The sequence below is a fragment of the Phoca vitulina genome, unplaced genomic scaffold, assembly GCF_004348235.1.
Source record: "Phoca vitulina isolate PV1807 unplaced genomic scaffold, GSC_HSeal_1.0 scaffold85, whole genome shotgun sequence".
Taxonomy (NCBI): Eukaryota; Metazoa; Chordata; class Mammalia; order Carnivora; family Phocidae; genus Phoca; species Phoca vitulina.
Window position 1 is genome coordinate 1701566 of NW_022589788.1, and position 27302 is coordinate 1728867.

The window sequence follows — 27302 nt, forward strand, 5'->3', positions numbered from 1 at the left end:
ATTTTAAGTATTATCCAATTTTCATTATTTCTGTTTTCAACCATGAATTGTTTAGAAGTATTTGTAAATACACGAACAGATCTTTTGGATTACTTTTAATCATTGAGTTTTAATTTAATGCTGTTGGATGTTATGGTCTCTATTATAATGATTCCTCTCCAATCAGTTATACTAATACATGGTTAAGTTTTTCTGAATGTTCCATGTGTCCTTGAAAATGTGTTCCCAGGATTTAGAGGACTCTGTTCCCCCATTAGATCAACCCCTTGTTAATTGTGCTATTTCCTTCTGTGTTTTTACTACTTTTTTAGTGTGCTTAATGTGTCAGTTTCTGAGTAAAATCAGTTAAACTGTCCTACTCTGCGTGTGTATTTGTCCTTTTATCCTTTTATGTTTTCATTTTTGCTCTACATTTTACAGCCGTGCTGGTGAATACATGTTAAAATGACTAAATCTTGGTGTATTGTTCCTTTCTTGCACTGAAGCCATGTGAGGTTTGCCCAAAAGGACTGTTTTGTTTGCTGTTTGCAGAGCTCTGTGAGCCCCCTCCCTCTCTTCCCCTCCTTTCATGTACTGTTATTTTTGGTCTCTTGGTGTTGGTGTGTTTTCGATGGTCTTGTGCAGACGGCATAAAGGTTGACTTAATTTGGTCTCGTTTGAGAGTCTACTTCTCAGCGGTGAAATTACTCTGTCCCTCAGCAACTAGGGCTGAGATGTCTGGGTCATGACGTGGCACTGCCCTTAGCTCAGCCGCCCTCTTGTGCCGCTCCCAGTCCTGCCCTTGTCCATGGAGCTGACACCCTCCCGACGTTCCTGGCACTCCCTCTCCTGCTCTTCTCTATCAGTCACGGCACCTGGGTACCTCTGCTCCTGAACGCTGCTGTCCAGTTTCCTGATGTTTTGAACTCCACAAAAATACCATACAGGACACATTATTTGGTGCCTGATTTATTTTGTTCAACATTATATTTGAGGGCGCCTGGGTGGCTCAGTCGGTTAAGCAACTGCCTTCGGTTCAGGTCATGATCCTGGAGTCCCGGGATCGAGTCCCACATCGGGCTCCCTGCTCAGCAGGGAGTCTGCTTCTTCCTCTGACCCTCCTCTCTCTCATGCTCTCTGTCTCTCATTCTCTCTCTCTCAAATAAATAAAATCTTAAAAAAATTTTAAAAAAATTAAAAAAAATAAAAATAAATAAAAATAAAAAAAACATTATATTTGAGGTTCATAAATGTTGTAGTTTTTTTTTCATTTTCATTACTGTATACTATCTGCCTTTTTGAATATACTACATTTTGGTTGTTTCCAAATTTCGCTATTATGAATGATGCTCTTGGAACACATGTTCACACATTCTGTTGTATGTCCATGTGGGAAAGGAATCATTGAGTCAGAGAGAATTTATATAATTAACTGATTATAAGTTAAGATCAATGGCATATTTTTAAATGAAAACTATTTTCCAAAACACAAATAATTTCGTGAGTAGAGTAGCATTGTTTGATAAATCTTAGTGTTTGGATAATATAAGACAGCTAGACTCTCATATCTGCTTCTGTGTTCAGCTGTTGTTATAGGTTGTTTTTTTTGTTTGTTTGTTTGTTTTTTAAGATTTTATTTATTTATTTGACAGAAAGAGACACAGCCAGAGAGGGAACACAAGCAGGGGGAGTGGGAGAGGGAGAAACAGGCTTCCCACTGAGCAGGGAGCCCGATGCGGGGCTCCATCCCAGGACCCTGGGATCATGACCTGGGCCAAAGGCAGATGCTTAACGACTGAGCTATCCAGGCGCCCTATGTTGTTATAGGTTGTTTTGATTGAAGTATATGAAGCAAGTAGTATGATAGCTTCTTCAGATGATTGTGGATATTCTTTTCTGATACTGGTCCAAACCATGACAAGTAATGGTTTCTTAATGGTTAGTTGCAATGTAGAGTGTGAAACGATATCAATGAATTTTTCCTGTGTCGTTAAAATACTTTGTCTGTCTTGCATTCTGAATGAATATCTCTTTACCCATTGATGATTTTATAACAGCATGCATTTGAAAATAATGATTTACTGAGTTAGGCAGATCTTCCTGATACTGATACCTTTCATTATTCAGTATAAAAAAATTATATTTGTGGGGCGCATGGGTGCCTCAGTTGGTTAAGCGTCCAACTCCTGGTTTCGGCTCAGGTCATGATCTCAGGGTCTTGGGATCCAGCCCCATGTCAGGCTCTGCGCTCAGCATGGAGTCCGCTTGGGCTTCTCTCTCCCTCTTCCTCTGCCCCTCCCCCTGCTCGTGCTCGCTTGCTCTCTCTCTCAAATAAATAAATTAAATATTTTTTTAAAAGATTTTATTTATTTATTTGTCAGAGAACACAAGCAGGGGGAGCAGCAGCAGAGGGAGAAGCAGGCTTCCCGCGGAGCAGGGAGCCCGATGCGGGACTTGATCCCAGGACCCTGGGACCAGGACCTGAGCCAAAGGCAGACACTTACCCAGCTGAACCACCCAAGCATCCCAATAAATAAAATCTTTAAAAGAAATTATATTTGTTATCACCACTACTCTCAACAGAAAAGTCTTTAATGTGGAGAGGCTTTGGAGCCCACAATGATGGATACAAGTTTTCCAACCTTCTGATTTTTCCCAAAAGCTAGGCCACAAGTAGTGTCAGCTGTTTTCCTTGAAGTGCCAGCTTCATTCCATTCATTTTTGAGAAAATGTCCACTCTCCAAGTCTGAATAACCGTAGTTTGGTATGTCAGGCGTTCCTAATGTGTCATGGCGGAAGTGGCTCATTCAGCTCACAGCACACGATGCTTTTATCGGGAACATTGCTGGAATGCTTCATGCGTACTTCCTTTTTCATCACATGGAATATTCAAAAGGCATGTGCTTGAGAGTTGAGATTTAATACAATTAATGATTTTAATGCATCAAGGGCATTCTTTAGTGGAACTTGCCTTTCTTTTTTTTTTCTCTAAAACTAAGTGTGTGGAAGTGAAAAGCGGTGGCTACTAGCACACTTCGTTGTGCAACTTTTCATTCTTGCCAAGATGCTGACAGCTAAACCCGCCATTGCTTTTGCACCATCACTGCAAGTGTCCACACAGGGAAAAAGGTAAATAACATCTAGATATTAGTGTGAAAATAATTTTGACTAGTGGACTTGCTGGAAGGGTGTCCGGGACTGCCATGGGTCCACAGACCATGCTTGGAGAACCACTGTTCATCGCAGTACGGTGGTCCCCCTATCTGTGGTTCCCCTTTCCAGGGTCTCATTTCCCGCATTGGGCCTGTCCAGAAGCAGGTGATCCTCCTCCTGACGTGTGGTCACAAGGTCAGCAGTAGCCTGGTGCCAGGTCACAACACCCATGTCACTTCCCTCCTTCATCTCCTACATGGGCACTTTATCATCTTACATCATCGCAAGAAGGGTGACTGAGGGACAATAGGACATTTTGAGAGATAGACCACGTTCACACAACTTTTATTACAGCGTATTGTTACACTTGTTCTAGTTTATTATTATATAATAATATTACTGTTATTGTAACTATTGTTGTTAATCTCATGCTGTACCTGATTTGTAAATTAAACTTTATCGTAGATATAGGAAAAAACATAGTATAGATAGGGTATAGTATATTCATGGATTTAGGTATCCGCTGGGGGGGGGGGGTCATGTAACGTATCCCTTGCTGATAAGGGGAATGACTGTATTTGTCTTTTTCTTACAGATGTATGGGACTTCTTTATGTGTGCTAAACATGACCCCTTTGCTGGTTTTATGCATTGCAGATACCAGCTGCCTCATTTTTGCTTCCCTTTTCACTGTTTATGGTGTCTTTTGATGAATACAAATTCATTCTTTTAAAAGATTTATTTTATTTGAGAGAGAGCAAGTGAGCAGGCAGGGAGAGCAGGGGAAGAGGGAGAGTCTCAAGGAGACTCTACACTGAGCGTGGAGTCGAACACGGGGCTTGATATCACGACCCCAAGATCACGACTTGAGCCAAAATCAAAAATCGGACGCTTAACTGACTGCACCATCCAGGAGCCCTGAGCACAAATTCATTTTTAATCTAGTCCGATTTCTCAGATTTTTCCTTAGTAGTTGCCACTTTATTTAGTTCTCTTTATTAATGGTTTTTCCTATCATGACATCATAAACATATTTTTCTTCTTCTGTTAGTACTGTCCAAAGAAATGTGAATGACAAATGAAGGCCACCATGTGAATAATTTTAATATTTTAGTAGCCACATATCAAAAACTAAAATAAAAAAGGTGATATGACAATCTACTTTTTCCCTCAGTGTATCCAAACTATCATTTCAACCTGTACTCAATATAAAAAATGTTAAATGTTATTTTATTTGTTTTGTACTAAATATTCAGAGTCCTTTGTATGTTTTTACATGTACAGCATGCATCACTTAGGATGCTCACATCTCACGGGCTCAGTAGCCACGTATGACCGGGGGCTGCCATAGTAAACGGCACAGTCCTGTACTTTTATTGTTTTGCGTTTCATGTTTAGACCTGCAGCTCTCCTGGAATTGAAATTAAATTTTTATATGGTGTGAGGTAAAGGTCAAATTAAATTTATTTCCGTGTGGAAATCCAGTTCCCTAGCCGCATTTATTGAAATGACTGTTGCTCCCTCCTCCTCCCTGCCCCCACTTTTTAGCACCACCTTTGTTATAAGTCAAGCATCCGTATATGTGTGGATGTATTTCTGGGCTGTGTTTTGTTCCATCGCTTTGTTTGTCCTTGTGCCAACAGCATGTTGTCTTAATTACTGTAGCTTTGTAATTAGTCTCATTTTCAGAGAAAAAGTGCTGTTACCTTGTACTCTTCAAACATATCTTAGTTATTCTTGATTCTTTGCATTTCTGTAAAACTGAAAATTACCTTGTCAATTTATATACACACACAAACACAAACCCAAAATACAAAAAATAATGTTGGGATTTGACTGGGATTACATGGAGTCCATAAATCACTGGGAGGAGAATTAACTTCTTTCTAATACTCTTTTTTTTTTTTTTTTTAAGATTTTATTTATTTATTTGACAGAGAGAGACACAGCGAGAGAGGGAACACAAGCAGGGGGAGTGGGAGAGGGAGAAGCAGGCTTCCCGCGGAGCAGGGAGCCCGATGCGGAGCCCAATGCGGGGCTCAATCCCAGGAGCCTGGGATCATGACCTGAGCCGAAGGCAGACGCTTAACGACTGAGCCACCCAGGTGCCCCCTTTCTAATATTCTTAATAATCTAATAATCCTGGGGCACCTGGGTTGCCTCAGTCGGTTGAGTGTCTGACTCTTGGTTTCCACTCAGGTCATGATCTCATGGGTCTTGGGATCGAGCCCCACGTTGGGCTCTGCACTCGGTACAGAGTCTGCTTGAGATTTTCTTTCTCCCTTTGCCCCTCCCCTCTCTCTCTCTCAAATAAGTAAATACATAAATCTTAAAAAAAAAAAAAAAAAGACTGACCCATGGTATTTGACTTTTATCTGTTCTATTTTAAATGATACCTTCTCCATTCTTCTTCCTCTACCTTTATCGGTACAGATGTATTGACTTACCTTTTTATTTTTTATTTATTTAATTTATTTTTTAATATTTATTTATGAGAGAATGCCCATGTGTGCATGTGGGGGGGGCAGAGGGGGAGAGAGAGAATCTCAGGTAGACTCTGCATCCAGCGCAGAGCCCGACGTGGCGTTCGACCTTACGAGCCTGAGATCACACCTGAGCCAAACCCAAGAGCTGGGTGCCTGACCAGCTGCACCCCCAGGCGCCCAACTTCTCTTTTTAAGTTGTTAATTGAAAGGACATTGCAGGACCCCTATTTTATGAGTCAAACAGGTCTTGGACTTTACTTTTCTCAATTGAAATGGAATCCCAATTTTTTTTTTTTTAAGAGTTGCAATTTCAAGTTACAGTCAGTTTGTCTCAGATGTTTGTGTTGCTGGATAGGCCTGCAACATTCATTAAAAGACTCCACACAGATGACTTTTACTCAGCTTCTCCACCTTGGTCACTGGCACAACACCGAAGACCAAAGGCAGAGTGAGAAGTGGACTGGGAAGGAGGCAGTTCTAGAGAACATCCGGCGTTTGAGACAGAGATGAGTGAAAAGCAGACATCAGTCAGAGAAATAGAAAGAAAAATAAAGTATGATAAGTAGAACTAAGTGACAGTAGTCGTTTAAAGGATGGTGTGGTTGGTAGTTGTTGGGACTGGGATTGGATTTTTTTGCCTACTTGAAGGTCATAAGCTATGTTGTTACTATTTCATGGGTGCTGGCAGGGGACATAAGACTCCTGGGTCAGAGACAGAGGACTTGATTGCTCACAGCACAGCAGCGACCATGAGCATGAGCATGTCTGCTCCCCTTGCTCCCTATCCCTCCCCAAATCCCATGTCTGTAAAGTGCGGAGGCCTACATACATGCTGCGGGTACAGTGAGTTTGTGTTGGGGTTCAGGAGCACTGAGTGTGGGCATCTGCCACTTCTGTAGTGTGTAGTGGGAAAGCCTGCACTTTGTCTCAAGGGTGTCTGCTGCATAAACCCTGAAAAACAGCCCTGGGGCGGGGCCGCGGAGGGAAGTAGGCAGAGCCTTACAGCCTTGGCACGTCCGTCAAGACTGGGAGTTGGTAGGGGAGACCCATGGAGAGCTGTCTCTCAGCTGTCCTCCAAACAGACATTTTAAAAAGTTAACCAAGAAAAGATAGGAAGTGTTGAATGTGGCAACAAAGAGATTGTATCTGACCTTTGCTAGATTCCTGTTAGTGGAAGTATGGGAGCAGAAGCCAGACTGAGCTGCGTGAAGAGTAAATTATTGGTGAGGAAGCTGAGAAAGTCAATTCAAGGTGCTGATTTTCAAGATGCTTGACTGCGAAGGCAGGGAAGACAGATCCGAAGGGGAAGCTGGAGGGGGCCGCTGAGCACATTTAACTACGTAAGGAAAGAGCTGCTGGTTGGGGAGAGGTGCCCCCCCCACTTAAATTTCATTTTTTATTATGTAATATTTGAGAGAGCTATATATGCAGACATGTATAATAAGCCTGAAGATGGTAAAATGACCACCAGCCAGTGTCAGACCCAGGCCATTCCTGATACTCGGGTGCCTGTCTGTGTTTCCCCTCCCCTGTCTTTCCTCCTCCTCTTTCTGAGTAGCCACTGTCCTTGAATTTTATATTTATCATTCCCTTATTTTAAAATTACTTTAAAAATTTTATTGCCTCTATGTGTATCTCTAAATAATAAGCTGTTCAATTTTGTTTGTTTCTGATCTTTATGAAAGTGGTATATGCTTATGTTGTCTCACGCGTCTTTGTTTACAAGATCCTCATACTGTCTGGGTCGCTGCATTTACTCATCTTCACTGATTCATCCATGATTACAGTTCAGTATGTTACTGTATATAATTTATTCATCAGTAATTTTGTTAAAAGATACAGTTTTCCTTTTTTTTTTAAAAAAAAACAATGATCAGTGATTTTTAAAAATGCTGTCAGGGCATTTTGTATACCCTTCTCCAGGCATTCATTTGTAAGAGTTTTGTTAAGAGTGTGTGTTGGTCAGGATTCTCCAGAGAAATAGAACCAATGGCGTCAGGGAGAGGTAGACAGATAGATAAATAAGAAAGGAAGGAAGGAGATTTATTACAGGGATTGGCTCATGTGGTCATGGAGGCTGAGAAGTCCCACAGTCTGCCATCTGCAAGCTGGAGACCCAGGAAAGCTGGTGGTGTCCTTCACTCTGAGTCCAAAGGCCCGAGAACCAGGGAGTACTGATGTCTGAGGGCAGGAGGTGGGTGTCTCAGCAGAAGCAGGGAGAGTGAATCAGCCCTTCCTTTTCTGTTCTGTTCAGACCCTCCGTGAAATGGCCGACACCCACCCTCACTGGTGAGGGGATTGTCTTCATTCAGTCTGCAGATTCAAATGCTCATCTCTTCTAGAGACACCCTCACAGAACACCCAGAAATAGTGTTTTACCAGCTGTCTGTTATCTTTTAGCCCAGTCAAGTTGACACATAAAATTAATTATCAGAGTGCTTATCTATGAAATAGAATTGCTGGGTTGTAAGTAATTCAGATGCTTACATTTGTAAGATACAGTTTCCCAAGTGACTGTTCCAGTTTCTGTCCCCACCAGAAGTGTCTGAGTTCCTGTTACCCATATTCTTGCCCACACTTAGCATTGGGTAGGCAGTTTGAACTTGTTTGGGGGTGGGAAGGAGTAAGGGAGAGAAATGGTGGTGCCCATGAGGTTCCACTGGGACAGGGGAGCTAGGATCTCTTTCGAGAAGAATCATCCTGTTGAGACAGGATTCTCAGGCAAGGCTGTGTAGGTGTTAAAGTAAGGTGGGGTGGGGAGTGTGGAAGTTGAGAAAATTGCTGCCAGAAATCTTTTTGATACAATTTTTTTTTGAGAAGGAGAGTGGATCTCACAAGACTGGGAAGGAACTAGGGAGTGGCCAAGGTTTCAAATGGTCTCCTTGAGAAATGAGAACAGTGAGCTGTCAGGGTGTCTGGGTTGCAGCTAGCCTGAGGTCCCTGTTGAAGATGGAGACATTGCTGTGCAGTGGCCCTGACCTGCCCGTCACCCAGCATCTCCCCTCAGCAGCATCCCTGAATCCCCGGCATGTGCTCGTAGGACAAGGAGGGCAAGGCAGGGCTGGTTGGGAAGGGGCAGGGTGGCTGCACAGGCTCCCAGAGGCCCCGCCTCCGGGTACCTGCTGGGCTCACCCCGCCCACAGGCACGCACCGTCCCTTCCACTTGACACGCGCACACGCCAACCCCAGCCACGGCCGCCTCGTCCTGCCCCTGGCTCCTCCGGCTCAGGGTGTCTACACAGGCCTGCCGCAGAACAGGTACCCACGGATGGTTTTTGGATGAAGGAATGAGTCTACCTTTAATTTATATCCAAAGATAATGTTTTAGGACCTCGAAACATTTACCAGTCCTCATCCTACATAGTAGAGTTTATAGCTTGGGAGGCTGTGAGTGTATTTTCATGGAATTCTGTGAATTCTCTGAGAAAACAATTTTTGTTTGTATTCTGGTAATGAGGGAGGGCGTGTTCACACCGTTGGAGGGCCTGCTGTGTATCAGAGGGCTTTGCTCCTGCCGTCTGTGGCCTGCTGAGCCTGGGTGCACTGCCTGTCAGGGCCACTGAGAAAGGAACATAGGTTATCTTGGTACTTAGGTTCTTCGCTGAGGCCAAGCTGAAAGGTATGGCCTGCTCTGTGCAGGAGAAATGGAGACAGGCAGAGAGGTGGGATGGTCGAGATGATTTGTGGAGAGACCTACATGAATAACAGGCCTGACTCAAAAGAGCCTGTTGAATTTAGGAATTTGGTTTCAGTTAATCATTCATCTGTCTCTTTACAATAATGTTAATTTGAGTAATGATTTTTAGGTTTTTAAATTTTTAAGTTGTAGACCAGCTTGGGTTTTTAGAATTACACAAAGGCTTAAAAAGTATAAGGTATATTGCATTTTACACTTGTGTATGTTTAAGTAATGAAAATAACTTAAGTGTGGTGTGGGGGCATGGGAGATGGTATTTGGGAGAATTATTGTTTTCTGTGAAGGGGGCTGTGGAGCACTGAGGCATCCTGCCACAAGGAAGACTACTTGGCAGATTAATATTCTATTTTTCTGTTTTCAAGGTTGATCATTTTAAAGGCTTTCTGTTGATTCTGGACATGAGCAATTGTGTCTTGATTCTTAAATATATCATTGAAATAGAAGTCTTTCATTTTACGCTAAGGAACTGGGTTCTCCCAACGGTTATCTGCCCACAGGTGTTATCAAGGCATATAGTCTCAATTTAAACCAGTCATTTAAGAGTTTGCTAATATTTGTTTGTATCTTGAACATTTGCCCTGTTGGATCTTGGTTCCTAATACAAACATATAAAATTCCTTTATAATGAGTATCATGAAAGTGGTTCCTGATACAGTTTGTCACTGCTGCTCAGAACTGTCAGCTTGGGAAGACAAAGCTTGAATCAGCCCCATGGAAAGATAATCTAAATGGTGGTCTTTGGCTTTTCTTGCTTAATAATAATGCTTTTGAGATTCATCTGTGTTGTTGCATGTATCTGTGTAGTTAATTCTTTTTTATTTCGGAGGAGTATTCCTTTGTGTGGATGAAGCACAATTTGTTTATCCATTCACCAATAGAGGGACGTTTGTGGTTTTTGGTTTTGGCTATTAACAGTAAAGCTACTAGTAACATTTCAGGAGCACCTGGGTGGTTCAGTCAGTTAAACATCTGACTCTTGATTTCAGCTCAGGTCTTGATCTCAGGGTCCTGAGTTTAAGCCCTGTGTAGGGCTCCTCGCTGGGTGTGGAGCCTACTTTAAAAAAACAAAACAAAACAGTAAAACTACTAATAACATTTGAGTACAAGCCTTTTGGGGACATAGTTCATTTGTCTTTGATAAATACCTAGGAGTAGAATTGCTAGGTCATGGGGTGAGTGTATAATTAACATTTTAAGGAACTGTCTTGGAATTTTTGAAAGTGCTTATACTATTTTCCATCCATGTATGAGAGTTCCTGTTAATCTGTCCTTTACCAAGGCTGGATATATTGACAGTCCTTAACTCTAGCCATTCTAGTGGCTTGGACTGCTGTCTCGTGGTTTGACTGGCATTTTCTAAATGACTTGCTGAACATCTTTTCATGTGCTTCTTTTCCATCTGTATCACTTTGGGGACATGGCTGTTCAAATCTTTTGTCCATTTTTATTAGGTTGTTTGTCTTACTATTATTGAATTGTGAGAGATCTCTATAGTATATTCTGGGTACAAACCTTTTATCAGATATGTTTTTCAAATATTTTCTCCTGGTGTGTGGCTTGCCTTCTCATTACAGGACACTATTCTTTGAAGAGCAAAAATTTTTTTTTTTTTTTTAAAGATTTTATTTATTTATTTGAGAGAGAGAGAATGAGAGAGAGAGAGCATGAGAGGGAGGAGGGTCAGAGGGAGAAGCAGACTCCCTTGCCGAGCAGGGAGCCCGGTGCGGGACTCGATCCCGGGACTCCAGGATCATGACCTGAGCCGAAGGCAGTTGCTTAACCAACTGAGCCACCCAGGCGCCCTGAAGAGCAAAAATTTTAAATTTGATCAAGTCCAGTTTATCAACTTTTAAATGATTTGGGCTTCTTGTGTTCTATGTAAGTAATCTTCGCTACTCAAGGTTGTAAGATTTTTTGCTCTGTGGTTTTTTCCTAGATGTCTTATGTTTTGAGCTCATACAGTTGCTCTGTGATCCATTTTGAGTGAAGTTTTGTATCTTTTATAAAGTAAGGTTGAAGTTCATCCTTTTTGCATGTGGATATCCTACTTGTTTCAGAACTGTTTGCTGAAAATACTATTTTTCCTTGTTCAGTTACCTTGGCATCTTTGTAAAAAAAAATCGGTTGGTATTTTTTATGTGTGGGTCTACTGGATTCTGTCTTCCACTTCACGTGTACACTCATTCTTTTGCTAGTACTGTACAGTCTTGGTTCCTGAAGCTTTTTATAGTAAGTCATGAAACTAGGTAGAAGTTCTCCAGTTTTGTTCGTTTTTCAACAGTGTTTTGGCTATTCTGGTTCCTTTGCATTCCCATATAAGGTTTAGAATCGTCTCCCAGTTTCTACAGAAAAGCCTGCTGAGATTCTAACTGACATTGTATTGAGTCTATAGACCATTTTGGCGAGAAATGGTATCTTTTTTTTTTAAAGATTTATTTATTAGAGAGAGAGCGAGAACGCGAGCCATCAGGAGCAGGGCGGGGGCAAGAGGCAGAGGGAGATAAGCAGACTCCCCACTGAGCAGGGAGCTCGGTGCAGGATTTAATCCTAGGACCCCAAGATTGTGACGTAAGCGGAAATCAAAAGTCAGCTGCTCAACCGACTAAGCCACCCAGGCGCCCCCAAAAATGACATCTTAATAATATTGACTCTTTCAGCCTATTAATGTGGTATGACTCTTCATTGATTTAGGTCTTTTAAACTTATTCTTACAATAGTTTTGTAGTCTTTAATGTACAGGCTTTGTACATAGTGTGTTGAAAATTTTCCAAGGTATTTTGTATTTTCATTTAAAATAAAATGGTACTTCTAAGAAAATTTAATATCTAATTGTTTATTGCTAATATATAGAGATACAGGGGTTTTTTTTTAATTGACTTTGTATCCTGTGAAAGCTCATTTATTTATTCTATTGGTTATTTGGTAGATTCATCAAGATTTTCTACACAGATGATCACATCATCGACAAATAATATATTTTTTCCTTTCCAATCTGTATGTCTTTTTTTTTTTCCTTACTGTATTGGCTAGGACCTCCAGTATGATGTTGAATAGGAGTGGTCTGAGCAGACATCCTTCCCTGTTTCAAGTCTTAGGGGGAAAGCACTTAGTCTTTCACTATTAAGTATGATGTTAGTTATAGGATTTTGTATATCAGGTGGGAAAAGTCTACTTCTGTTTTTAGTTTGCTGGGGGTTACCATGAATGGATATTTAATCTTGTCAAATTCATTTTCTACATCTATTGAAATGACAGGGTTTTTCTTTTTTAGTTTGTTAACAAAATTAATTATGGTGATTTTTGAAATGTCGAATGAACCTTGCATTCCTGTGATAATCCACACTTGATCATGATGTTATTATCCTTTCCATAGGTTGCTATATTGGCTTTGCTGGTGTTTTGTTAAGGACTATTGCATCTGTATTCACGAAGGATAATAGTCTGTAAGTTTCTTGTCTCACAATACCTTTGTGTGGTTTTGGTATCGGGGTAATACCTCGTAGAATGAACTAGGAAGTATTCTCTCTTCTTTAGTTTTCTGGAAAAGTTTGTGTAGAGGTGGTATTATTTCTACCTTAAATGTTTGATAGAATTCACCAGTGAAGCTATCTTGACCTGGAGTTGCCTTGTTAGGATGGTTTTGAACTATGAGTTCATTTATTTGATAAAGGTTATTTATCTCTTCCAGTGTGTTTTACTAATTTTTGTCTTTAAAGAAATTTGTGTAGTCATTTTGCAGTTTATGTAAGTCATGTCATTATGCTGTGTACCAGCATACAGTTACACAGTACTCTATGTGAGTTACAGCTCAACAAAACTGGGGAAAAAGAAATTTGCCCATTTTATATCAAATGTATTGGCATGAAATTGCTCAGGACATTCTCCTACCTGTCTTTTTATTTATTTATTTATTTTAAGATTTTATTTATTTATTTGAGAGAGAGGATGAGAGAGAGAGCATGAGAGGGGGGAGGGTCAGAGGGAGAAGCAGACTCCCTGCTGAGCAGGGAGCCCGATGCGGGACTCGATCCAGGGACTCCAGGATCATGACCTGAGCCGAAGGCAGTCGCTTAACCAACTGAGCCACCCAGGCGCCCTCCTACCTGTCTTTTTAATTTCCATGGCACCTGTAGTGATTTGCCCTTGCCACTTTATTCCTGACATTAGTTGTTTGAGTTTCATCTGTATTTTGCCCCGATAGCCTGGCTATAGGTTTATCATTTTTATTAGCTAAGAACCACGTTTTGGTTGAATTGATTTTCCATTTTTCTGTTTCATTAATTTCTGCTCTTAGGTTTATTATTTCTATCTTTGAACTTCATACTTAATTTGTTTAATTTCATAAAACCCTATTTAAGCATTTCTTTAGCTGCATCCTACAAATTTTGGCATGCTGTATTTTTCGTTCAGTTAAAAGTATTTTATAATAACCCTTATTGTGATTTCTTCTTTGACCCAGGGATTATTTAGAATTGTGTTTTTTAATTTCCAAATACTTTGTGGTGTATTTTCCAGATATCTTTTTCTTTTCTTTTTCTTTTCCTTTCTCTTTATTTATTTGAGAGAGAGCATGAGCAGGGGGGAGAGGGAGAAGCAGGCTCCCCACTGAGCAGGGAGCCTGACATGAGGCTTGATCCCAGGACCCTGGGACCATGACCTGAGCCGAAGGCAGACAAGACACTTCACCAACTGAGCCACTCAGGCGCCCCCCAGATACCTTTTTCTAATTGAAGTGTAATTGACACAACATTATATGTAAGTTTAGTATAACATAATGATTAAATATTTGTATATATTACAAAATAATCTCCACAGTAAGTCTACATCTGTCACACCATACAGTTACCAAAAAAAGGTTTTTTCCTTGTGATAAAGACTTAAGATCTGTTCTTTGCAACTTTCAAATTTGCAGTACAGTATTAACCAAAGTCACCATGCTGTACATTATATTTCCATGACTTATTTATTTTATAACTGGAAGTTTGTACCTTTTGACCCCCTTTTTGTTATTATTAGCTTAATTCTGTTGTAATCGGAGAACATACTTAATATATGGTTTAATTTTTAGAAATGTGTTGATTTGTTTTATGGCCAGTTTTGGTTAATGTTCTGTGTGCATTGGAAAGAATTTGTATTCTGTTATTAGGAAGAGTGTACTATGAATGTTAGTTACTTCAGATTGGTTGATGGTGGTGTTCACATCTTCTGCATCCTTTCTGATGTTTTTGTCTAGTTCAGTTACTGAAAGAACTGTTGAAATTCCAAATGTAACTATGGGTTTGTGTATTTCTCCTTTTAATTCCTGCTTCATGTATTTTGAGCTCTGTTATTAGAGTGCTTACATATTTACCACTGTTATTGCTTCTTGTTAAATCAGTCATGTTGTCATTATTATTATTTATTTATTTTATTTTTACTGTCATCATCTCCTTCATTGCTGCTAACACTCCTTGTTTTAAAGCCAATTTTCTCTGATAATCATAGAGCTACCCAGCCTTTTTAAGTTAGTATTTGCATGCAGTATGTCTCCCAACCTTTATTTTTAACCTACCTGTGTCTTTATAATCCACCGTAGAAAGCATGGTGCCTCTTGCTTCTTAATCCAACCTGACCATCTCTTCTAACAATTGGAAAATTTAACTATTTCCATTTAATGTAATTATTGATATGTTTGGATGTAAATTTACCATCTTGCTTTTTTTTCCTTTTTTTTCTTCCTTTTTTCCCCCATCCGTTGTTTGCTACTCTTTCCTTCTGCTTCCTTCTTTTCTTTTGGATTAATTGAATTTTTTCTTTTTCTTTCTTTTTTTCTTTCTTTCTTTCTTGCTTTCTTTCTTTCTTTCTTTCTTTTGGATTAATTGAATTTTTTCTCTTTCTGTCTTTCCTTCCTTTCTTCCTTCCTTCCTCCCTCCCTCCCTCCCTCCATGCTCAGCATGGAGCCCAACGCGGGGCTTGAACTCATGACCCTGAGATCAGGACCTGAGCTGAGATCAAGAGTCAGTTAATGACTGAGCCACCCAGGCGCCCCTTGAGTATTTTTTTATTCTATTTTACCTCCTCTTGGCTTATTACCTATATCACATTGTTTCATTATTTTTAGTGGTTCTAGAATCACAATATATATCTTCAACTTTTCAACTTCTACTTTCAAAGAATATTATATACTTAATATGCAGTATTAAGAGCCTTAAAATAGGGGCACCTGGGTGGCTCAGTGGGTTAAGCGTCTGCCTTCCGCTCAGGTCATGATCCCGGGGTCCTGGGATCAAGCCCTGCATCGGGCTCTCTGCTCAGCGAGGAGCCTGCTTCTCCCTTTCCCTCTTTCTGCTGCTTCCCCCGCTTGTGCTCTCTCTCTCTCTCTCTCTCAAATAAATACATAAAATCTTAAAAAAAAAAAAAAAAGGAGCCTTAAAATATTGTACTCTGAGTTCCACCAATTGTGTAGTCGTCTATTATCCTCTTAAAAGACTTTTAAAATGAGAAGAGTCCTGGGGCGCCTGGGTGGCTCAGTCATTAAGCGTCTGCCTTCGGCTCAGGTCATGATCCCGGGGTCCTGGGATCGAGCCCCGCATCAGGCTCCCTGCTCAGAGGGAAACCTGCTTCTCCTTCTCCCACTCCCCCTGCTTGTGTTCCCTCTCTCGCTGTGTCTCTCTCTGTCAAATAAATAAATAAAATCTTTAATTAAAAAAAATTAAAAAATGAGAAGAGTTGTTCCCCCCCCCCCCCCTCCCCGTTATTGGGTTGGTGCTCTTCACTCCTGCATGTAGCTCCGTTCATCTGTGGCTGCTCTTCTGCCTCAGGGGCTGCCTTTAACATTTTTTGTAGTGTAGGGGAACTTCTGTTTGTCTGAAAGCTTGCCTTTTGCTTTCATTTTAAAGTTATTTTTGTTCAAAATTCTAGATTGTTGGTCATTTCTTTGCTGGCTTCCCTAGTTTCTGGTGGAAGCATGTTGTCATCCTTGTCTTTGCTCCTCTGTGCAGAAGGGATGTTTTCCTCTGCCTGCTTCTCAGATTTGTACTTCATCATTGATTTTCAGCCCTTTCACTGACGTGCCTTGGTATGGTTTGCTTTCTGTTTATTGTGCTTTGGTTTAGATGAGTTTTTAAGATATGCCAGTTTACAGTCTCATCAAATATGGGAAATTTTCAACAATTTCTTTATATAACCTTTTTTTCTGGGACACCATTACCCACATGTTAGACATCTTGACTTTTGTTTTAGAAATTTTTTTTTTTTTAGTCTTGTTTTTTGCTGTGCCTCATTTTGGATTTTTTATTGCTTCAGATTTATTGATACTCTGCTGTAAGGTATATTTTTCCTCTCTAGAAGTTCCATTCACTAATTTTTTACATCTTCACTTTCCTCGTCGTGTTTATGTTTTCCTCTACTTTCTGACACATACGGAGTTTATAATCACCAGTTTCAGATTCTTGTCCATTGGTTGCATCATTTTTGTTGTTCTGGGGTTTCTATTAATTGATTTCCCTCATGGTTATGTGTTCTGTTTTTCTTCTTGGTTTTGTCACTGGATGCTGGACTTTGCGTATTTTACATTGTTGAGTGCTAGATCTTGTATTCTTTTCACCTGTGTTGGACTTGGACAGAACATAATAACTGAAATTTGTGTAAGATGAGTACCAGAAGGTGACACATTTAAGGATTTACGATATAGTCCTCATGCGCGATTTTAGAAGGCCTCGTCCCATCCCCTGTCACCAGGACATGTTACTACCCCGACTCCTGTTGCCGCTCTGCATCTGTGCTGTGTGTCGGGCGGTGTCCTTGGTGCCCCTGTACAGCGGTGAGCGGGACACGCAGGTCCTGCTCTCGGGGAACCGGTCTTCCTGTGATGAAGGCAGGTAAAAAACGAAACAGCAAAAACCAGAAGAGAAAACAAGGGGAACACTGGGATTTCAAATAGCAGTTTGTGATGTAAAAGATTAACTGGGGTGATTAAGCTCGGGGCATGGGCCCCCACACCAGTAATTTGAACGGGGACACTTGCATCGAGAACCGACTGTTAGCTAGTAACAGGTCAACTACGCAGATCTGGGAAGGGAACGCCGGAGGGTCCAGCGTGGTGCACCTAGGGAGCAGCCGCTCTCAGGCAGAGGCGGCTTAGAGAGAGGACCCTGGGCAGGACACCCTTGGGAGAGGCCCTCCGGGTAGCAGGGCAGCTGCTGGGAAGCCGCCGGCCGGGTCTGACAGGCTGTCACGGGAGTGGGCGGCCCAGTCCCCCTCCAGCCTCTGAGCCCCACGGGGCCTCGCAAGCCTCCGCAGTGGCCCTCCAGCGCCCCCTGCTGGCAGGGCGCCCACACAGCGCCACTGACCGAGGAGCGGTGTCCGCCGGGTGCTGCCCTCACACAGCAGGGCAGGGAAGGGGGGTTTGGAGCAGAGAGGTGGAAACCCGTACCTGGCTCTGCCCGCCCCTGCTGAGGCGGGACTGCTAGAACTCTGTCAGTCTGTCAGGCCTTTCACAGATTGAGTGGGTTAGCGCGCTGGGCAAAGACTCAAGTGCAGTGAAAGAAAAGCAAAAACGTGTCCTGGGAAACCGTGAAGACGTCAGAGATTTAGAGTCTGTTTCTAAGTGGAATGGACGGCTCTGTGCAGGGGAGCGGCGGGGTCTCTCTCACTTTAACCACCACTCTGGCTGCTGCTTGCAGAAGGGCCGTGAGCGTGGGTGGCAGCGGGCCGCAGAGAGCCGCCACAGCCGGCAGGCAGCGGTGACGGGGGCTTGGACCGGTTGGGGCAGTGGAGGGAGAAGCAGGAGCGGAGGGTGCATCTGCGGAGCACTGGAGTCGCCCGGTGGCCTTGCTGTCGGATTTGAGGGGGATGGAGGAGAGAGGAAACCTCCTTCGTGCGGTGCACTGGCCTGCTGCTCTTGGGGGACAGCCTGGTTCTGCCAGCACTGTCGTCAGACCTCTTGAGCCTTTCTCGTCACCGTGGGTATTAGAATCGTCTCATTTTCAGGTTCTCCCGTCTAATCTGTCGAAAACCCCAGAGTCTCCCCTCTCTCAGAGCGTCTCCCCTCGGTGTCCACAAGGGCCCTCGGGGATCACCACGGGCATGTCATGGGGGTGGAAGGCAGTGGTGCCTGTCCTGCTTCCTTGGCCTTCCCTGCTCTGCCCGGGGGAAGAAGGGGCTCTGGGCAAGAGGGGTTGGGGGGGTCTCCATTCTTTACAGGCTGTCTGTGGTTCTCTTTGGTGACCAGGGCCCGGGGTCCTTATAGGTGTCCCACTGGTGAGTGGCTCTCGCTTGTAAGGGGCCCTTTTTTAGGGTTTCCTAGACTTTGGTCCGGACTCCTCACTGTCTGCTGCGGACTCTCTCTGACCCCCCACCCGCACCCCTGCTCTGCCGCCTGGGATAATTCTGGGACCCACTCACCTAGTGGGAACTCCTTTGGGTGGGGTTCTTTGATGACGCAAGCCCCCGCCCTTGGAGCTGACTGGGACCCGGCCTACCACGTGATGGAGGCTGGCTCTCTGCTGCTCCCTCCCGTGTCCGCGTGCCCGAACTCCAAGGGGCACACGACAGGCCCAGTTTTCCTGTGCTTCATCCAGTAGCAAGCTGGGGCGGTGCCCGACCGCCCTGAGCAAGCACCCGGCAGACACCACAGCCTCCGAGGGCTTGTCTCGGTTCTCTTCGCCTGTGTGCACTCCCCCCACGGGCCCCTCCCATGGCTCTGCCCTTCTCCTTAGGTTGGTGAGGTGAAGGCTGTGGGGCTGGCTGCCCGTTAGTGCCCTTTCTTCACCGTGGGGATCATCCACTCTAGGACTAGAGCCCACATGTCCCTATTGTAATAGAATCCCTCTCAAGTCCTGTCACTGAGGGACAAGGCGCCAGCTGGGTGAGTGTGGGGTCATGTCCCAAGACAGGAGAAACTGAGGCCGGAGGGGGGTTGGGTGGGGGGCAAAGGTTGTATTTATGTTCCCTCTAATGGCTGTTGGTGGAACCTTCTAGGGCCTGTTGGGTTCCAGGCATGAGGGTTGGAGCCTGCTTCATCCCGCCGTCTTTGCCCAGAACGTTCTCCTTCTCCAGCCTCAGCACAGCTGTGGGGTTCCACGGGACCCAGAGGCCTCTGCTCCCTCCCCACCACTTCCTGCTGGGCTTGCAGTGGCCGCTAGCTTTGCACTAAGCGCCATCCCGGGCGAGTGTGGGGCATCACCTAGAAGAGGTGCCCGCTGCGCTGGTCGTTGCATGTGCTGATTAGGACGCTGAGAGTGGAGCTGCTCTTTTCTAAAGCATGAAAGAAATTTATTGCCGGTCTTCATGAGATTATGGTAGAACCCTCCAAAGGTAATAAACAATTGGTTGCAAACAAAATTCTTGGGTGTCAGAGAGAAAGTTACCCAGATGATGTCGTTGGAGATCTTGTCAGTGTCTAAGTTTAAATTTGTTTCTAAAAGGCATTTTTCTGACACGTTAATAACAAATTTGTACCACGAACGTTTGAACATAGTCTATTCTGTTCTCTTTTTAAAGCAGGGCCAAGACTTTCTTCTTCACTCCCCTCTTGGTGGGTCCCAGCCGGAGGCAGGCGGCGGGAGGCTAGCCCTCGGCGCGCAGACGCTGCCCTCGGCGGGGCTGGGCACTGCCCCCTCGGACGCCGCGTGCGCCTGCGAGGCCTGCAGCGAGCGCAGGTACCAGGGCGCGCCCGCGGGACAGACCCGCGCCGGAGCTGTAACGGGAAAGGGGCCATTTGCATTAAGACGGCAGGTGTTTGAGCGATTCCTGAGGACTGAGACGGGAGCCTGGGTGTCAGGCAGAAGACCCGGATGGCTGAGGCTCTCCCGCGTCCCTGTCTGTGAGGGCTGACAGGAGCAAGCTAGTGCTCGGAAGGAGGGAGGAGGCAGAGTGAAGTCATAGGTAGAGGGGGAGCCGCCCTCCCCTGGGAGGCTGGGCAAGCTGGCAGTGCAGCCGCTGCAGGGCAGAGGGGAGGAGAGGCCAGGACTTGGGGGCTCTGAACCAGCTCTGCGCTCAGCTCAAGGTGGAGGCCAGTGCAGCTGAGTGGGGAGCAGGGGCTTCGTGGGGAGTGAGAGCTGCCTGATGGGCACCTCGAGATGGAGGGGAGCATCAGCGTCCTCGACGTGGGACGCCAGGTGTGTGCCCTCCTCTTGTGCGAGGAGGGCATAGTCCCCTGGGGACGGGGGTTTGGGGAGCCCACCAGCTGCGGGCACCTGAAGCCCGTGCTGGTCTGCAGGCCTCCCTGCGGCCACAGCAGGTGGGAGCCAGCTCCCGGAGCTGAGCAAGGTGGGGGGTGCGGTGGGAGTCCGTCCCCGTCCCCTTGGGCTGTCTGCGGGGTGAAGGGTGACCCAGACTGTCCACTAACCCTGACCCCCTTGCTCTTGTGCCGTCTCACAGAGAGATTTCGGCAGAGACGGACCGGGAACCTCAGCAGCTGCAGAACTATTGGTCGGAAGTGCGCTACATGGTCCGCTGCATTTACCGCCAGGCGGGGACCCCGCTGGCCGACGACCAAGACCAGAGTCTCGTGCCCGACAAGGAGGGGGTGAAGGAGCTCGTGGATAGGTACACGTTGCCCCCTGTGTCATGTCCCTCCCTCAGCTGCTGCCCAGGAAGCCTCCCCTCTGCTCGGGGTGGGCTCCTCTTTCAGGATCCAGTAAGCCCGGCTGCGCTTGCTCAGCCCCTCGTGCCCCGCCAGTCTTGAGCAGACCGACTGCCAGAAGCAAGCCCTCTGAAATGCTTACTGCCTGTATAATAAAAAAATGAATTGACATGTTTCTGTCATTTCTTAGTGTTGAGACTGACCGTAGCACTACTTTCTGAGTACCTACTGTGCCAGGGCTGGTGCTGAGCACTTTCGCAAGCACGCTTGCATGTAGTCGGCCCAGGAGGACAGGCAGTTATCCCACTCTTGAGGTAGAAGAAGCTTCCGTGAGGTCAGGCGGTTTGAGAACGCGCCGGGGCGGGAGTGGAGAGCCCACCGTAGCCAGGCCTGTCCGAGTGGGCGTTTCTCAGATGGGAGTAGCTGAGAACTCAGCGTCTGTTCTTCAGCAGACACCTTGTGCCCCGTGACAGTACTGAATTTGAGGTGGGCATAGTTTTTATTCTTCCTTATGGTTTGTAGCATCTTTCTTCTCTTTTTTGAAATGTTCCAAATAAAAGGTAAATTTGAGCTAGACATATCGTGGATTGATTCTGCTTTTGGTTTCTTTTTCTCACATTTTGAATGGGGCTTTTCGACTTATTTGCTGTACAGTACAGTTTATCCTGGAGCTAGGAATAGTGCTTGGCCGTGGGTTCTGTTAACTAGTGGATGAATCCAGCCAGTGTGTCTAGGGCTTGACCTGTGAGCCCCTAGCGTTACAGGACATGGCTCCGGGTGGTGTGTGCCCTTCCAGAAGTTAGGTTTCCTCGTGAATATGAGGAGAAGACATAGGACCTGCTGTTCAGGCACATGACTTCATAGACTGCCAGTGCTCGGGATGTGGCTGGAGTTGAATAAGAGGCAGCTGAAGGAAAACACTTGGCAGGTACTAATACCGGTGAGAGATGTTATGGCAGAGAGTATAAAGCTGGTAACGGGAATTCCTGAGGTTTGGGAAACGGCATTGCCCTTATAGTGAGATACAATGTTAGGAATGTGGAAGTATCACACCCCCAGCTGGAAGTATGTCTGTATCAGATACGCCGTACTTGCCCTCATCCTTGTCTCCCAGAGCGCGGCTGCTTTTGTTGTTTACATGCCGATACACATCAGGAGAGGGATGTTTGTAAAGCCCATTTCTGGAAGTCTGTACAACTGGTGATGATAATCCTTTCCTCCTCTCTCTGGCCCTTGGCGTCCTTCATGGTCCTGCTCTGCGCGGCCCTCAGACCATTCTTCACTGCGTTCCAGCTGTGCTGGCTCCCATCCTTCCTCTGCTGGTCACACTCGCTCCTGCCGCAGGGCCTTTGCATTTGCTCTTCTCTCTGTCTGCCGTGTTCTTCCTTTCCCAGGGTTGTTGTTTTCTCCCGTCCATTGTTCACATTACTTTTCAGAGTCCCCTTCTCAAAGAGGCCACCCTCTGTAAGACCCCAGGCACCTTCCTGCCATCACTCTTATCCCCTTGCCTTCTTTTTTATTATATTCCTGCCATTACCCAGAATTCCATCATCTGTGTGCATGTGCCGTAAGCGTCGTGAGGGCAGAGAGTTTATTCCCTTGGCTTCTTCACTGCTGCGGCCTTGGCACCTCACAGTAGCCTTCAGCGCACGTACGCCGGTGTTTGTTGAGTGTATGTGTGGATGAGCCACCACCGTGTCTTCGGCATACTCCTGCCTCTTGGTCGTACAGCCTTAAAAAATCTACTCGCGGAAGGACCACATGGCCATTTCGTTGAATTTCTAAGGTACAGAGATGGACAAAGAAATAAAATGGATGTTTAATTCGCCATGCTAAGAGGCATCCAGTTTACTTGTAAGTTTGGTTGTTCCTCTGTCATTTGAGTCTTCTTAACATGAAATACATTCTGTTTCACAGAACAGTTGTACTGGTAATTAAAATTGTGATTGCTACGCTAAAAAACTAATATATCTTTCTGAAATGTGCTGACCCCAGTGAGAATCCCATCAGTTTTTATTGTTTCTCTAGCCACATTTTGTGCAAGGCTTCCCATGCTCCATTGCTGGGTTTTTCTTGCCTCTTGTCTTTATAACTTAGGTGGTGCACTAATTTAAAACTGGAATAGATGGCAACTTACATTCCTGTCTTTTGACCAAATGTGGTGCCCAGAAGGTAAAAGGATCCATTATGTAAAATCCAGGAACTGTAGCTTGGTATGTTTTACAACTCGTGTCTAATAAAGTGCTGGCCTCAAGTGCTTCCTCCTGGTGGCGGTTCGCAGACAGATACTGTTGTTGCCCTGTGGTCCTGGGTTTCCGCCTGCAGCCTCCTCAGAAGTGCACAGTTAGAGGAAGCGGCCACTTTAGTAGATTGTCTCCAAATTAGGAAAGAAATTCGTAAAAATGTTAACTGCTATTGTGGCCCAGTGGAAAGGCACATATTAATTTTTCCCTTCTCTTTTTTTGTGAGATAACTTAAAAAGAGACATTGATTCTACAGTTTCCTCTGATTATAAAAATAATAAAAGCCCATTTGGATTATATACTGAATTCCTAGAAAGAAGGACAGAACAGTCTGCTCTAGAGTCCTCCAAGCCAGGTATCACCTCTGCTGGGTTGGTTGCTTTTCACCTAACACACGGGCATTGAAAATTGTCTTCAGTCTCCCGAGAGAAAGCGCTTCCCTCCCAGGACGGCCGCGGAGGTGCCAGTGTGTACCCTCTGCCGTGTGCTGGCTGTGAGTCCCAGCACTTTACCCAGCCCGTGTGGACTTCGGTGTTCAGCTGAGTGATTGACTCAGGGATTAACTGGGTCAGTCCATGTGAGACACGGTGCTAGTGCAGAGTAAGTTTTGAGTAAATACTGGGGTTTTTTGTCAGCTGATGACTTTGTGGTTCTCGGCGCTCTCTGTGCCTGGGCCCTTCTGTGTCGAGTGGGGTGGTGGCACCTCTCACAGGGCGTTCAGAAGATGGTGGTTGTTGCCATCGCTGGGTGGGCGTCCGTGGAAAGGCTGCAGAACGTGGCTCACTGACAGCGGTTCCGTGGAGGGCCCTGTGTGGACGGGTCACGGGTGAGTGGTGACTCTCTCTTCTCTGTGCAGGCTCTGTGAGAGGGACCCCTACCAGCTGTACCAGCGGTTGGAGCAACAAGCCAGAGAGTATGTGCTGGAGATGAAAGTCCGACTCCTCCGGCAACTGTCGGCTGCATCCAAAGTGAAAGCGCCGTCCGCCCTGCAGGGCCCTCCGCAGGCACACCAGTTCATCTCTCTCCTTCTCGAGGAGTATGGCGCCCTCTGCCAGGCCGCACGCACCATCAGCACCTTCCTTGGCACGCTGGTAAGGGAGCAGGCTGCCTTTCTCTGGTTCTGCTGGGAAGAGCTGAGAGGACGACCGTGGTCGGGTCAAGTGGTTGTGCGGCTTGTGTGTTGATCTCGTGCGCTGCCACAGGCCCCCGCTTTGCGGTGTTCAGGCACCGAGGAGAGAACCGGATCCCTCTCCCCTTTCTCTTCTCTCTGGACTTCGCTGTGGGATGAAAGTGTTGCGTGGATTGATATCATGGAAATACAGTTTGGAGACCTTGAGGCCTAGGGAGCAGGAGATGGGGACAGTATGAGGTGAGGACCAGTGTGTGCGTTAATAGGGAGAAGAAGGAGAAATGGTTTCTGTCTTAAGCTGTTAACTCTGTTGTCAGTGTGCACATGCAGAGCATGACTCTTGTAGAGAGCACTTGCCTCCAGTCCTGTGGCTTTCAGTCATCGATTCCACAGTCCATCCCTGGGTTAAGGATGGGTTCACAGAGTCCGATAAGAACCCACCCCCACCCCCATCCCCGTCTGGTGGTCCTAACGAAGGAGACAAGCAGGTGTGTTCTTACGGGTCTCTGACCACCTCACAAGGTAGGTTAGCACACGTGGGTAGAAGGAGGCATGTGGTAGAATCACAGCTACTGGAATCCAGCCAAGCTGGGCATCAGAAGCTTCAGTCAGCCCTATCAGCCGATGCAACTGCTGGTTGCAGAGAGACCATGCTACCCGAGAAACCAGTCATTCATGCTTTCCAGATTGTTAGAAAAATACCACTTTGCTGATAGTCTGTGGACTTGTTTGCCATTACCTAAATTGTGTTATTAAATGATACTTCATTGGGCTAGTTTCGGGTACTTTCTTACTGGTGAAACTACATTTTGAAACAAATACAGTACCAGTAGTTCCTAAGATTTTAAATGTAATGGTCTTAATGTGATTCTAAAGTTGATAGACCTTCTCGCCAGGAAAATTTACAGACACGCAATTTTGCAAGTAATTTTGGGGGGGTGGGGTTCATGGACTTCCTCAGGCATCCCTGCAGTAGACCTTGCCATGCCGGTAAGGGACTCCCGACAGCCTTGAGGAAAGCACGCATTGTGAGAAAAGGAGCCGCTGAGTTGGGAGGGACAGCTGTGTCTGCTTTAAGGTGAGATTGTGCGATTGAATGCCCGTGCCCCGCGCAGGGCCAGGCGGGCCTCCGGTGCCTCCCTCCTTCATGCCACATCTCACGCAGCTCTCCCTCTTCCGCCTCAACTTACCGAATGTACCTACTCTTCAGAAGTTCACATCCAGCACCACCTCCTCCGGGACGGCACTCTTGGACCTTCCCAAGTCTGCCGGGAGAGGAGTCGGCCAAGGTGAAGAGTGTCTCCCGGCTGGCCGAACCTCGTGCGGAGCAGTGAAGAGCGCGACGGCCGTGCCCCAGGCGGCGCTTCTGCCCAGGTCCTCCTCAGGCAGTTAGAGTGGAACACGGTTTTTGAAGCAAACAAATTGATTTTGACCCTGCTTATTGGAGCAAATTCCTAGCAATTTACGTAGAAATAATTTTCTCGTGGTTTGGAAAAAACTCATAAACACTAAGAACAAAATATAATTGTTGAGTGATTTATGTCACCTGCATTATACACAGAGGCACTCAGTTTGGTTTCCAGTGGTACAGCAGACGAGACGCCCTGAACTCCGCCTCCCTTCTTGGGAAATTACTGGGTAACATAAACTGAATCTAGATAAAGCCTTTTACAACACATTGCTGAGATGGCATGAAAGGCAAGAAGCCTTAGGGGTGAAAAACAAACTGAAAGCTGGAATCCGGAGAAATTCGTGTGCTCCGAAGCCAACATTCACTCCAAGAACCTCTAATCCCGGGAGGCAGGAGGTACAGCCTAAGTCCCCCCCTGGTGGCATCGGCACAGGGTGCTGGGCCCACAGATGGCCACCTCCTCAGTGTGAGGGTGAAGGAGAGGCCCTTGCCCTGGAGGGACAGCAAGGGCATGTGCCCGTTGTGATTTTGGGGCAGGTGGAGGCGAAGTACAGCCTCCCAGAAATTTTGTCATTATGGGCCAACTGCCACCTAGGTTTGTGGTCTCAACAAGTGCTATTGGTGGGACGTGAAAAACTCCCAAGCCTGCAAGTTACTTTACAGTGCTCAAGGCAGTCAGTCAGTCAGGCAACACACAGATGGTGGGCATGGCATCATCTTAGGTAACCACAGTACCCTGTCAGGTCACAAAAGCTAACCGTAATTTCTTATTTTTATACCCAGTCTGTATAAAAGTTTCCCAGTTACCTTAAAAATCCCTTTTATCGTTGGAGTGTTCAAAGCAAGATCCAGCAAGGTTCACAAAGTTATAACAACATCCTTTCAGGCCCACCCAGTGATCTGTGTGGTACAAAGAATGAACAGAGCTAAGTTAAGATACAGTTAAAAGTCAGTATCTCAAGGTAGTAGTTCTCAACATTTTTGGACTTGGGGGCCCTTTAAACTTAGAAACTGAGGACTCTGAAGGGTTTTTTTGTGTGTGGATTTTATCTATCAATATTTGCTGTGTTGAAATTAAAAGAGAAATTTAAAACTATTAAATACTTTATTATTTTTTTTTTTTTAAGATTTTATTTATTTATTCATGAGAGATAGAGAGAGAGGCAGAGGCAGAGGGAGAAGCAGGCTCCCCGCGGAGCAGGGAGCCCGATGCGGGACTCGATCCCAGGACCCTGGGATCATGACCTGAGCTGAAGGCAGACGCTTAAGCGACTGAGCCACCCAGGGGTCCCGCTATTAAATACTTTAAAAACAATGATCCCATTACATAAATAGCACATATTTTTAAATAAAAAAACTTTTTTTTTTTTTTTCAGATTTTATTTATTTGAGAGAGAGAGAAAGCAAGTGAGAGCACAAGCAGGGGGAGTGGGAGAGGGAGAAGCAGGCTTCCCACCGAGCAGGGAGCCCGATGCGGGGCTGGATCCCAGGACCCTGAGATCATGACCTGAGTCGAAGGCAGATGCTTAACGACTGAGCCACCCAGGTGTCCCAAAAAAGAACTATTTTCCAAAACATATTTAGTAACAAGAGGGGCATCTTTACATTTTTGCAAATCTCACTAGTTTCCAGCTCAATA

The 27302-nt window shown here is 45.4% G+C and overlaps 1 protein-coding gene across 3 annotated transcripts in view; it reads left to right on the plus strand.

The window, feature by feature from the left end:
• FAM193A (family with sequence similarity 193 member A) overlaps positions 1-27302 on the plus strand; it is a 116913-nt gene that overhangs the window by 18992 nt on the left and 70619 nt on the right. For 2 of the 3 annotated variants that reach the window (XM_032395468.1, XM_032395466.1), the window contains exons 3-5: positions 19797-19954; positions 20676-20843; positions 23980-24214. In XM_032395468.1, coding sequence (XP_032251359.1) covers positions 19797-19954; positions 20676-20843; positions 23980-24214 — 561 coding nt within the window. The remainder of the gene's footprint in view (positions 1-19796; positions 19955-20675; positions 20844-23979; positions 24215-27302) is intronic. The other variant, XM_032395467.1, reaches the window with a different exon arrangement.